The following is a 13,512-nucleotide window of genomic DNA, read 5'->3' as shown; positions in this document are numbered from 1 at the left end:
GCCATTCTCAACTACCAAACTACCATTCTTCATTTCTCCACTATAAATAGAAGGGCCGGGTTCAAAAAAAAACTCATCCAGAAAAACCCTGAGTCATGAAATGAAGATTTGCCTCTTTCAAATTTTCAAGTCCTCCTTCTCACAGCCATTTCTCACTATGGCTTCATCATTCTCAACACTTAGCAACCAAAATTGCTCCATAATCAGTTTGAAATCAACCCTCCCATGGTTCGGCAGAAACCCTCTTCATAGCATCATTGTAATTTTGAGATCCAAACAAATTTTGTTTCTCCACCTAACAACCACCTTTGTCCATAAAGTTATTCATAACAAGGCCTGCATTGTGGTTCCATGCTTCCTCAGGTTTGGTTGGCCAGGACATCCAAGTCCAGCAGAGACACCGGTTCCTAATCTCAGGACTCCCGTAGTCTCTTTCCAACTGTTTGGCCTTCCAACAGAAGCGGTGGTTCGAAACAAACAGCAACTTGGTTGGTTTTTAAGACCAGAATCACAAGTTAGCTCCATCTTTCACTTTGTTGGCTTTCCCAACAAGTGTCAATAGGTGAAGATGGTAAAAAGTGTTGGGGTATCCTACAAATTGTCTTTCATCCAACACTTAAGACGACCTCCGGGGCACCAGTTCAGCAGAGTTCAGCTTTTGGGGCTGGTAAATGGTTACCAAAGCCATATTCTATGTTCCATCGGCGTGGGATCCAGAGGTCATCGTCACTGGTACCTCAAAACACATTTTCTGGAATTACTCCAACTTAAACTCAACTTGAGGTATTTCAGAATGAACTTTTCTGAAATTACTTCAACTTAACGTCTGTCAGTATGGTCCCATTACACACGCACATTCAATGACTTACTGTCAGACCACATGCAAACATACAGCCACCCCATTTTCAAAGGTGTATCTCCTAGAAACACCTATACCAAAGGTTCCCGACATACAGGATCAGAACCATGGTGGCGTATGTTTCACCCATTCGCTTTGCTTCATCCCCGTCTTCTTCACCACCACCACTGTCACTTCAGAATCTATAAGCTTCTGAAATTACTTCAATCCGGTAAAACGATGACGCATGCGCACTCAATCACTTTCCCACATGGCCTCGCCGTAATCCGAAGTATACTCTTCTGATATAACTTCACCAGCGGCTCTTAAAAGTACGAGGCTAGCCCCATGGCTTCGCATGCTGTACCCAACCACCATCCTCGCATCTTCCCCATCTTCTACACCATGTGATCTCCGCCAACAATCCAAAAACACTCTTCTGAAGTTACTTCAACTTAATCTCTGCTGAGAAGGCTCGGTCATGCAAGACCATTCAAATACAGGCAGATCTCTTTTCGGCCTCATCAAAGCCTTTCATATGGGTCGGTCTACTCCTCGAAAATTATCTCATCCTGCTAAAAGCTCCACCACCTTCAATTACTTCATTTGAAGAGCCAGGAGTAAAGTCTATTTTCGAAACTCATTCCCACACCACGCTCTGAAACTGTGTGTGTGAACAAGTCTCGAGGGGCATTTGTAGACAGGGAAAATTCCCGACCTATCACAAGCTGACACGTCACACTACCAAGTCCACAAAATACAGCCAATTACAAAGCGCCACATATTGCTGCTAGGTTTTGCTATCACTGTTCAGAAACCAACAGAAATTTGCCAAGTGTCATGCAAAGACCAATCACACATCATCGCACGTGTAAGCGATGACATAATCAGCTTCGCACGTGTAAGCGATGACACAATCAGCCTCGCACGTGTAAGCGATGACATAAGCGGACCAATCAAGCTCTGCCACATGTCACCAATCAAACTCTGCCACGTGTCACCAATCAGGCTCCGCCACGTGTCGCTTACCTACCCCAAAACTCCTATAAATAGAAGCCTTCCTAAGGCATTTCAAAGGGATGAAATCAAAAGACACGAAGAGCCATTTGAAGCACAAGCAGCATCAGAGAAGATTCAGAAGTCCAGAAGCTCTGCCGGAACCAAGCTCTAAAGCCTCCAAGAACTTCAAGAACTTCAACTTCGAATACGAAGAACATTCGAAGGAAAATCATCCAAATCATCCGCCTAGATCCAAAAGTCTGCGGGAATCAAGCCTAAAGTGTCCGAAAACATCAACAAATCACAAATCAGTGAAGCTCTACGGATTCAAGCCTCTAAAACCCCGAAGAACTTTCACCACAAACTTTCGAATACCAAGAACATTCGAAGAGGAATCATCCAAATCATATTCCTAAATCTCAAAGTTCACTGGAATCAAGCTCAAAAGCCTCCAGAAACATCAACAAACCACAAATCAGTGAAGCTCTACGGATCAAGCCTCTAAAGCCCGAAGAACTTCCACCACAAACCTTCGAATACAAAGAACATTCGAAGAGGAATCATCCAAATCATATTCCTAAATCTCAAAGTTCACTGGAATCAAGCTCAAAAGCCTCCAGAAACCTCACAAACCACAAATCATTGAAGCTCTACGGATTCAAGCCTCTAAAGCACCGAAGAACTTCCACCACAAACCTTCGAAGACGAAGAACACACGAAGAACACGAAGAACACACGAAGAACGTGAAGAACAAAGGATTTCTAACAAGCTCATAGTCAGAGATTCATTGTAATTCCGTTTCAACAATCTTCGATCCATCCTTCAACCAAATTGAAGGATACTTTGTGTTCAAGTGAAAATCACATTACCACAAATCCAATTAACAAATCTTTCAAGGAGATCGAATCAGAGGATAACTCTTTTGTAATTACAGAGAATTGTACCACACATATATTCAATACAAATTCGCATTTGTGACACTATTTTACTTGTTTGACTTATTTCGAACCGAGAAATTTAGTCGTCCACACTTCCATTCATAGTGTACTAATTTCCACTAAGTTGTGGTCCGAGGACCTGACATGACTTAGTTTCTGTTTAATACTTCCATTCATAGTGTACTAATTTCCACTAAGTTGTGGTCCGAGGACCTGACATGACTTAGTTTCTGTTTATACTTCCATTCATAGTGTACTAATTTTCACTAAGTTGTGGTCCGAGGACCTGACATGACTTAGTTTCTGTTTAATACTTCCATTCATTTTAGAAGCACATATTGCGGAAGCAAGATAAATTATAAAGGAAAATAAAGCACGACTTGTTAATAATAATACCTTCTCAGCTTGTTTACATTCCAGGGATGGAGTATGGTTTTTTCATCTAAATCTTCTAAATAATAAGCCTTATCCCCGCAACAGATGTAATACGATACAGCCTTTTCCAATTGGGTCCCAACTTTCCCTCTTGCACCAACTGCTCTAAGTGATCCCACAGATTGTTACAATCTTCGGTTATATGTCCGTGGTCTTGATGGTACTGGCAGTAAAGATTCCGATTACGCTTCGCAGGATCCCCCGCCATCTTATTGGGCTACCTAAAGAACAGCTCGTTCTTTATCTTCTCCAGAACTCGCTGCACTGGTTCTCGGAACACGGCGCTAACCACCTGGGAGTTGGCAGGCCCCGACTGCCCCCCAAAATCCCTCCGAGGTCGGTTGTTGTTGTACCGGTCCGGCCTGAAATCCCTCCTCTCTTGAGTTACTGCTTTAGATTTTCCTCTGCCTTGCATCTGATCTTCCTCTACTCTTCTATATTTATCTATCCGATCCATAAGCTAACGTACACTAGTAACAGGCTTGCTAGTCAGAGACTTCCTCAGACCATGTTCAGTTGGAAGACCTTCCTTAAAGGTATTCATAGCCACGTCATCGTGAGCCCCATCCACCTCATTGAACATTTTCCAGTACCTGTCTGAATAGGCTTTTAGGGTTTCCCCTTCTCGCATAGACATGGACAGTAGCGACCCCAAGGGTTGAACAACCCTTCTACATATAATAAAACGAGCACCAAAGGCCTGGGTGAGCTTCTCAAAAGAGTCAATAGTATTAGTTCTCAAGCCATTAAACCATCTCATCGTCACTGGGCCCAAACTAGACGGGAAAACCTTGCATATTAAGGCTTCATCCCTGGCATGAATAGCCATTCTCTGGTTGTAGTGGCTAACATGTTCCACTAGGTCTGTTCGACCATTATAAATGGTGAACACAGGATGGTGAAATCGCCGAGGAAGACTAGCGTCTTCAATATGTCGTGTGAAAGGCGACTTAGAGACCTGATTCAAAGCCTTATTCAAGGCATCATTCCCCTGACCTTGGCGAGTCGGGCTCTTACTTCTCCGCCTACGGTGGTATTCCTCCTCACACGAGAAAGATTCGCTGGGTGGAGTTCTCGACCTCTGCCTGTAACTGGTGTCATCCGACTCCTCAGAGGAGTGCTTAGAGTTATGAGCCTTACGCCTTCGTCGTTCATATCGCAATTCCCTCTTCAACTTGTTAATCTCACGCTGCAAATTTCCTCCGCTCTTTACAGGGGAAGCGTGGCCTTTCCCCCGAGAGCGGCTTCTATCTGTATGGGTCGTTCGGGTACTCCCCTCATGATCCCCCCCGTGTTCGTGGTCTACCAACGGATTACTGTGCTGAGAGCCCCTAGACTCTGCCTAGTGCTGATTAGCATCTGCCTGTTGCGGGCCCGTCAACGGTTGTTGCGGTACTCCTTCTTCTATCGTGAGTATCACACCTGCCCTTCCTTCTCAACAGATCAAGTTCTTCCCACAGACGGCGCCAATTGTAGGGACTCAGTTTGGATTGACCCTGAGTATGAATGAGTTTTCAGCCCAACAAGCCCAAACAATAAATTTTTAGAGTATGGGTCCAAGAACTAGCACTGTTTGAAAGGAAATGTTCTACTCATCAAGTAATAAGGGATACTCTAGGTTCATTCCTTGAGAAAATCTCTCCTCGGCTCTCTTTCAGTCAGTCTCTCTCTTCTTTCTTTCTTTTTTCTGCTAAAAAGTCCCCCTTTATTTCCTTCATTCCTATGTTATATACTCCGTTTTCCCCCCGTTTCCATTGTACACGTGTAGTTCTTATCTTGGGAGCTCCTTTCTATCCCATCCAGCACCTACCGAAACTTTCAGCTTAGTGGCCATAAAGCTGCTTAGTTACTGTTCAGGTATCACCTCCACATTAATGCGGCCAGAGTGTTAGCTGGAAAGCATTTAATGTGGAGGTGATGACCTTAGAAGATATTTGCTACCTTCCCCGACGCCCCCTTAAGTTATATCCAATTTCCAGTTCAGATACAACTTGGCGGAGTCTTCCCAATAACATGAAAGTTACATTCACCTCGGACTTTGGTGTCCTCGAACATGTACTATGCCGCTGTATATATAATATCTACTCGTTTCTTCTATATTACCCATTTAGTAATAATAAAACTTTTTTAGACTATCCTCGGATAACGAAGTGTCCTCGGATTGGGCCGTTGGGCCCCGAGCCCACTTTTGAGGATTACTATCCCTTTTTAACTAACAGGCCCCACAGGAATGATGTAACACTCCAATTTTTATATATAAATATCATGGCATTATCTCTTTGATCATGGATCCTTGCTCGTCCATCTGATTGAGAGATAGAACACTGCAAGAAAATGGAGAGGGAAACTCATATTCTTGCGATTCCTTACCCTTTACAAGGTCACATAAATCCTATGCTCCAATTCTCCAAGCGCTTAGCCACAAAGGGTGCTAGAGTGACTTTAGTCGCTACCAGCACCATTAGAAACTCCATGCAAGCCTTGCAAGGTGCTAGCTCTGTCAACATTGAGATAATCTCTGATGGCTCTGAGGGAGACGAAAACTTAGAAAACTTAATAGCAACTCTGGATCGTTTCAAAGTGATAGTTTCACAAAGCTTATCAGAGTATATTGAGAAACTAAACAGCTCCAAATACCCACCAAAGTTTATTGTGTATGACCATGTTCTGCCATGGACTCTAGACGTGGCTAAAAAATATGGCCTTGATGGAGCTCCATTTTTCACACAGTCTTGTGCAGTCAATGTCATCTATTATCACTTGAAGCAAGGAACAATAAGGTTGCCCATAGAAGGGCCAACAGTATCACTACCCTCGTTGCCAAAACTAACAATCGATGATATATCTTCATTCCTTTCTAATCCAAGCTCGTACCCAGCTCTACTAAACCTTGTAATGGATCAATTTTCCAACTTCCTAGAAGCGAAGTGGCTCTTTTTCAGCTCTTTCATGGACTTGGAACTCGAGGTAAGTTCACAATCTCTACGTATATTTACCATGCTCTTAACTTTTGACTCGTGATAGTGTTATTACATAATTTTTCTATTTTTATAAGGCTGTTTTACCAATTGATATGACATCAGTTTAAAAAAAAAAAAACAAGAACGTATGATATTTATATATATTATATAGTTGAGATTACATCAATTTCATAAGTAAATTTTTAGATACTCAAGGAGTATGAAGAATGAGGCTTTCTTATCTCACATTTACGGTAAAATTTACTCATCAAATTCATGGCAGAGTCTATCATGAACATGAAAAGAGGGAGTATAATTTTTCAATACTCTTAAAATATCTAAGAGTTTTCTCAATTCCATATATACTCTTTGAATTTAATGAATAGAAAAAATATCATCCTTCATAGTTTGGAAATACTTAAAAAGTACTCCTTTTTGCCTGAAACTCTTTTAGAGGTTTGAATAGTAGGTGACTGTCTCTGTTAGTCTTTCCTTCTTCAAATAAAGATTGAAATTAAAAAAAAAAAAAAAAAAAAGGTAGTCATTTTTCTGTCCAATCGGTCCCCGCATCTTCATAGTTGGATGCTTTGTCCGGTTCAAAGAAGCGAATTTAATAGTTGTGCAATTTGGAATAACTTGACAAAAGGTACAGATATGCTCAAACTCAACCATAGGTGCTCAACTTTTCTTTTTCTGGTAGATTTTCATATCTATCCAAGGCACATCTAATCTAAGCTACATGCCAATTTGCCAATGATTAAAACATTTTATGTGTTTGACACCAATAATATCGGCCAATGCCACAAACTAATGAATCATTTTTATATTCATCATCCCTAAAAATAACTTTGTTGAAGATATAATAAATCCCTCATATAGTGAATCATTTTATATATTAAACATATTGATTAGTAAGACGCTTTAATAAAATGAAAAAGTTTGTCCTTTGTCATGATCATTATAAAAAACAAAAAAAATACTTGAGTATCAGCTCATGCATATATATATGCATATTAAAATTTTAATATATGTATATTAAAACTTCTACCTAAAAACATATATGGATATTTAAAAATAAAAACATATATGAGTATTTAAAAAAAAGACTTAAGTTGAACTGTTTTCTCTCTCTGTGTCCAATTTACCTTGTTTTTATCTTTTCACTTCAATTAGTTTTACTTGGTTTTTAAAGTAAAGGTGTCTACGGAATAAAAAAAAAAAAATCTAACACCACAACTTATCTCACAACTTCTTTGCTAATGTGGAGAGTGAGTGGTAGAGAAAAAAAAAAAAGTTTATGGGTAGGTGATAAGTAACCACTTATAGTATGTCATATTAAAATTATAGTAAATAATTATAAATAATTATATAATCTTAAAGCAACTCAAAAAAATATTGTACCATTTGTTCCACTTTCCTAAAAGAAAATACATAATATTTTGAATGTATTTACCTTCCCTCTCACATGAGAGTAGATGCCACACTTGTAGCTCACCTCTTTCAAAAAAACTGATGAACACACATTTCTAGTAAAAGGTAAAAACTCTTGTACCATTTGCTCCACTTTCCAAAGGTCACCACACGTGTAAGGTTAAAAAACACACACTTATTTCTACCAAAAAAAAAAAAAAACCCATAGAGCTAAAAATCAAAAACTGATAATTTAATATCGGTTTACACCTTAACTGTGGTGCCTTTTCAGCTTTTCTTTAACTGTTAGTATTTTTTTTTAAAATTAAATTGATAAATATATACTATTATATAACATATGAACATAATATATATTATTAATTTTAAAAAAATGATTGGTTATATGATTATATTATTTTATGCAAATGATTGTTGTATTGTATTTATAATTTTATTTTAGACTATGAAAAAGTTTATGGACACAATTTTTGTGTCACAACTTTTACATGCAATCTTAGTATATATAACTGTGAATTATAAGTAAAAAATTGTAGATTTATATATAAGTAATGGTTAACGAATAATAATTACACATATCATCAAATTTTGACAAAAATTGTGAAAAGAGTGCATGTGTGGCTGTAGAAAAATTGTTAGATTATTATTGATTGTCAGAGAAAAAAAAGTTTTTTTTTTTTTTTTTTAAGAATCAAGAATAAAAAAAGTTTATTATTAATTGTTTAATTTTTTATGCGCCCCAGGACAAATTCCAGGCCCCACCACTGTTTAAAAGCAATTAAAATGTAATTTGAATTATTGATTGAGCCACTGTGCTTTCACATTCACTCCATTCCCATATTTCTGGTGGTTTCTACTTTCCAACTTTCTATCTACGCTAATTACCAGCCTATCCTTAGGGAAAGAAAAAAAAAGAATGAAAATTACATTTTAAACCTCATAGTTTAGGGAGTGTACCAAATAAATTAAATCACATAGTTTCAAAAGCAATAAATATAGTCCTATGCCTTTAAATTAGCAAATTTAATCGTATGGTTTCAAAAATTACAAATCTAACATTGATGTTTTTTAAAGTAACAAATTAAATCTCAACCATTTAATTGTGTTTGGGGTTTAATTTAGGATGTGGGTTAAATTTGTAACTTACGAAAGAAAAAGCAAAAATATGTTCCAACTACAAGTCAATAGCCCCCTTGAATTGTTGGGTTCATGCATCCTTCTCCTTCAAATCACTATCAACTCATTCTCAAAAAAACAAATCACTATCAACGCGTTTGACAAGTTGGAACACGAGGTAGGTTAATTAAGCAATCCATTCATGTCATATATTTAGGAATTCGTGTGCCTTGCTTGTGATAATAATAATTATCTCATAAATTCATCTTCTATAGTATAGTATGTGAATTTTGGATGTGGCTTTTGTCTAATACCTCTAGTGCACTAGACCCATTGCGATTATGACATATGTTTAAAAATGGACACGTGTCATGATCGCTGCGAATTTAGTGTCACAAGACATTGGATAGAAGCCATAACCATGAATTTCACGTGGTTGTTTGATTTACATGATGTGAGAGGAATGATGCATATATGTGAAACATTGATTACTTCCAACTTATATACTTTTGAGGCAATGTGAAACAAACTCTTTGATACAAACAAAATAACTCTAATTTCAACCTAACTACACCTTAGAGAAGCCTGGTCTAATTAACAGCCACTAGGAAAAAACAAATTTTGGTACAACTCAACTAGTCTATTCTTTTAACATCGTTTAGTACGTAATAGTAACCAGTCAAGATGGGGATGGGAAAAGCTTCCTCAAACACAAATGTCTAAACTATTTAATATCTTAGACCCATCCCAAATCATTATTAAAAATTAGGAATTTGTATTAAAACAATTCTATTTGTGTTGAAAAGAAAAGTTCCAAGCCTATTTGTTTACTTACCATTGATCGGCTTTAACAGGTCAGGTTGGATATGGTTTAACTAAAACTAAACTTCCAAAATATTTTAAATTAATTAAGATAGACTAACCATTGAACCTCCAAGCACTAATCCTTAGAAAGGTACCAACTCACTCACCTGGGCAGTGAAATTAGAAATTGGGAAACAAGGGACATACAGCACAAAAAGTTATAGTTTACATTTCACATCAATCCAACATATACAGCAAGTCCTGAACTTCACATATTTTATATAGCATGACACAACAATTTTCAATATACATATGACTTTATAAATGGTTATTAAAACAATATATACTTTCACTCTTAATATTGATGGGCTTTGGTTATATACTCGGTAGGCCCTCTAGCCTAGAGGCTCTAATTGCAAAACACTAATGTAACTCAATAGAATTCATGGTAATAAGCAACTTATTGAGTATAGTATATTTGATCTTATACCTTTTTTTATAAATATTAACGCATTGTAAAATTATTAAGCTATTATGATTGCCCTTGACATCCCTACGTTTCCTCTATTTGTTTAGTAAAATTTTAGATTTCAACCAATTTTTGGTAGCTACTTCTCTTTTGTTTTAACAAGCCTTTCTTCTTTTTAATTGTTGAACAATATTGTTTATTATTATTATTATATTACCTATGTTTCAAAATTTTATCATTCTATATTAGGTTGTGAATTGGATGGCAAGCCAGCAATGGCCTATAAAAACAATTGGACCAACTATTCCATCGATGTACTTAGACAAGAGGTTGGAGGATGACAAAGAGTATGGCCTTCATTTATTCAAGCCTGATGTGGATGCTTGCATAAAGTGGCTAGACACAAAGGAATCTCACTCAGTCGTTTACACATCATTTGGAAGCTTAGCATCCTTGGGAGAAGAGCAGATGCAAGAGCTAACATGGGGCCTAAAGAATAGCAATTGCTACTTCTTGTGCATTGTTAGAGAAACTGAACAAAAAAAGCTTCCTACTAATTTTCTACAAGAAACAGCGGGGAAGGGACTTGTTGTGAGTTGGTGTCCTCAATTAGAAGTATTGGCTCATAAGGCCATTGGGTGCTTCATGACTCATTGTGGATGGAACTCGACTCTTGAGGCATTGAGCTTGGGGGTGCCAATGATTGCAATGCCACAATGGACGGATCAATTGACTAATGCAAAGTTCATTGTGGATGTGTGGAAGGTAGGGGTTAGAATTAAATTGGATGAAAGGGGCATAGCTACCAAAGAAGAAATAGAGTTGTGTATAAGGGAAGTAATAGGGGGAGAACGAGGGAAAGAGATGAGAGGGAATTCAATAAGATGGAAAGAATTGGCTAAAGAGGCAATGGATGAAGGTGGAAGTTCAGATAAAAACATAGAGGACTTTGTGGCAAAACTTGTTTGCTCGTGAAGTTAATGTACGCAGCAACTCTTCATTTGAATAATGATCAAGAAAATGATTTCACTTTAGGAGGATTTGTTTTAGTGATGGCAAGCATCACCAAGTTTGAGGAATTTTATTTTTATCGAAACATTACTTATGTCTTTTCACTATAAGGAATGCAACATTATTTTTTTAACAGGTAATAGCAAATTTAATTTTAACTAGGAGTAGACTCTTCTTGTATAGGAAGAAAAAATAAAAAAAAAAACCAAAAAAAAAGGGAAAAAAATAGAGCAATCATATTCAAGATAAGAACTTCTAAATAATAGAGCCCACAGTTGTCTTTACCTTTAAGGAACTGACCAGTGTGGAAAATCTTTATCATGTTGAATTGAATAAAATCAGTAAAAGCTCCCCTGTAATTTTAGTTCATGAATTATTCACCCTCCTACTTCCATAGAGAGAAAGCATGGAAAGAAAATGGAGGGACAGGAGACTAGATTAGAAATTGTGATATACAATGCAAAAGAAACAACAGTTTTTTCACAGCTTCATAAGATGTCAAGTAATAATTGGAGTAACATTATTTTTTTGTAAGCCAATTACTGATATAACTATTATTCTGCATTAATTATAACAATATTTGATGTCAATATTTATAGAAAAATATATGAAAAATGTCACCAAATATATTATATACAAAACCCTAAGATCTTTTTAAAGAGAAAGAAATGGCTCACATACTTTCATATAATTTTTATTCTTTAAAATAAAATTAATAAAAATGTTATTTTAATAATTCAAATACAGAAGTCATGTTTGAATACCAAAAATTGATCTTTCTTTACAAAAAAAAAAAAAAAAAAAAAAAGTTTATAAAAATTTTTCCCTTAACATGCTTAAATGATATCACGAAAGCCTAGAGAAAGCACACACGATACTCTTTTGATGGAATAGAAACTAAACTATTAGCTTTTGGTAATATACCTCGAATCCACGAGGAGTTTTCCTAAATCCACAATTAGAAAAAAACTGGAATCTACTAGAGAAAGAATTTAACAAAAGTCTGTGTTTATTGATAATAATCTAATTTGCCTTTGACGGTTACAAAAATATATAAATACTAAGAAAAAACGTCTGAAACCTTAATTTGCACTAATTACATGATTAAGTGACAAAATACTAAAATTTACCAAAAATGGAAAAATTGAGTTAAATGTAGAATTATAAATTGCTGACCTTAAAGGTCATCCTAAAACAAGCGAGACCTTATTCTGACTTTTGAGTAAAAAGTTATTAAAGAAACAAATATTACTATAAATGACAAAATCATAGTTGTTGGGGCCTAAGTGAAGGAATTTGCCATTTTTAGGAAGTACTTTGTGGCGAAGTGATGACTATTGCTCAGAAGGCCATTTCGCTTTAGCTTGCCAAATTTCATGTGATTCCGACTTCGAGGCTTAAGATTTCTACTAGTGCCTTTTTGCTTTGTGCGTTGATTTCATACACACATGAGAGTACAGGAAGGCCATGATGTTCTACGTCATTAAATATTTCCATCTATTATGCTTCTTCATTTACTTCAATTCCCTGCTTCTGGTGGTTTTAGTTATCGGTAATTGCCATCTTTAGGGTATAAAAAAGTGTGTAACATAATATTTTGAAAATTGTTCAAATTATTACAAAGTAAGAGATATTAAAAATACTACAATTTTTAACTAATACGTTTTATGGTTTTTTTAATAACTACTAATATGTTGTGATTGATGCATAATAACTAATGAAAGTAATGTTGCTTTAATTTCAAAATATCAAGTCAAACTAAAAAAAAACACATCAAGGGTCTGTTTGGATACCAATTATTTTGCTGAAATTGAAAGCTTATTGTTGAAAGTACTGTAGATAAAAGTAAAAATTAGTTGAAATAGTACATCAGAACTCATGAATAGTACCAAAAAGTGCAGTGTAGCCCATGAATAATAGCAAAAATAAACAAATAGTAAAATAATTTAAATTTTTCATTAGTATCCAAACACAAACCAAGTCAAACTATTCTACAAATAAAAAGTCAAACTATTTTTCTAATAAAAAGTCAAACTATTATTTTAAATAAAAAAGGTTGGATTCTTAGCATTTTTACTAAAAAGCCAAAAGCATGGTCCAAATACTCTGTAACCCCACTTGAATTGTAGTATTCAGGCGTCCTTTGACACTTTCCCTTCGCAGCCGTAGTGAAGATTAGCACAACTATCAAAATTAGTTGCCCACATTTATCCTTACCACTTTCTCTTAGGAAACTGGCAGTCGCGGAAAATCTTTTCCACTTGAAATTGAAATCAATATATAAATTTATATCCCCTGTAATTTTAGTTCATGAATTATTCACCCTCCAACTTCCGTAGAGAGAAAGCTTTGAAAGAAAATGGAGGGAGAAACTCATGTCCTAGTGTTTCCTTCCTCTGTACGTACTAGGTCACATAAACCCAATGCTCCAATTCTCAAAGCGCTTAGCCTCAAAGGGTGTTAGAGTAACATTCATCATTACCAGAGACGGAACCACGTACAGGAAGGGGGCT

General features: G+C 36.3%; 1 protein-coding gene across 1 annotated transcript; it reads left to right on the top strand.

Annotated features, from left to right (window-relative positions):
- The first annotated feature begins 5,455 nt into the window (after positions 1 to 5,455).
- LOC112019349 (mogroside IE synthase) lies at positions 5,456 to 11,132 on the top strand. The gene is made up of 2 exons (XM_065765614.1): positions 5,456 to 6,178; positions 10,238 to 11,132. Exons 1-2 carry the CDS (start codon positions 5,546 to 5,548, stop codon positions 10,961 to 10,963), a joined length of 1,359 nt encoding a protein of 452 aa, XP_065621686.1. The 5' UTR covers positions 5,456 to 5,545; the 3' UTR covers positions 10,964 to 11,132.
- Positions 11,133 to 13,512: the final 2,380 nt, after the last annotated feature.

The sequence above is a fragment of the Quercus suber genome, unplaced genomic scaffold, assembly GCF_002906115.3.
Source record: "Quercus suber isolate HL8 unplaced genomic scaffold, Cork oak 2.0 scaffold_643, whole genome shotgun sequence".
Classification (NCBI taxonomy): Eukaryota; Viridiplantae; Streptophyta; class Magnoliopsida; order Fagales; family Fagaceae; genus Quercus; species Quercus suber.
Note: the sequence above shows the minus strand (reverse complement) of the source record. Positions and strands in the feature narration are given on the sequence as shown.

Excerpts from the sequence above, each read along its gene's own strand:
- LOC112019349 (XM_065765614.1), top strand. The coding sequence starts at position 5,546 with ATGGAGAGGGAAACTCATATTCTTGCGATTCCTTACCCTTTACAAGGT. Across the intron at positions 6,179-10,237 it reads TCATGGACTTGGAACTCGAG|GTTGTGAATTGGATGGCAAG; the intron begins GTAAGTTCACAA and ends ATTCTATATTAG.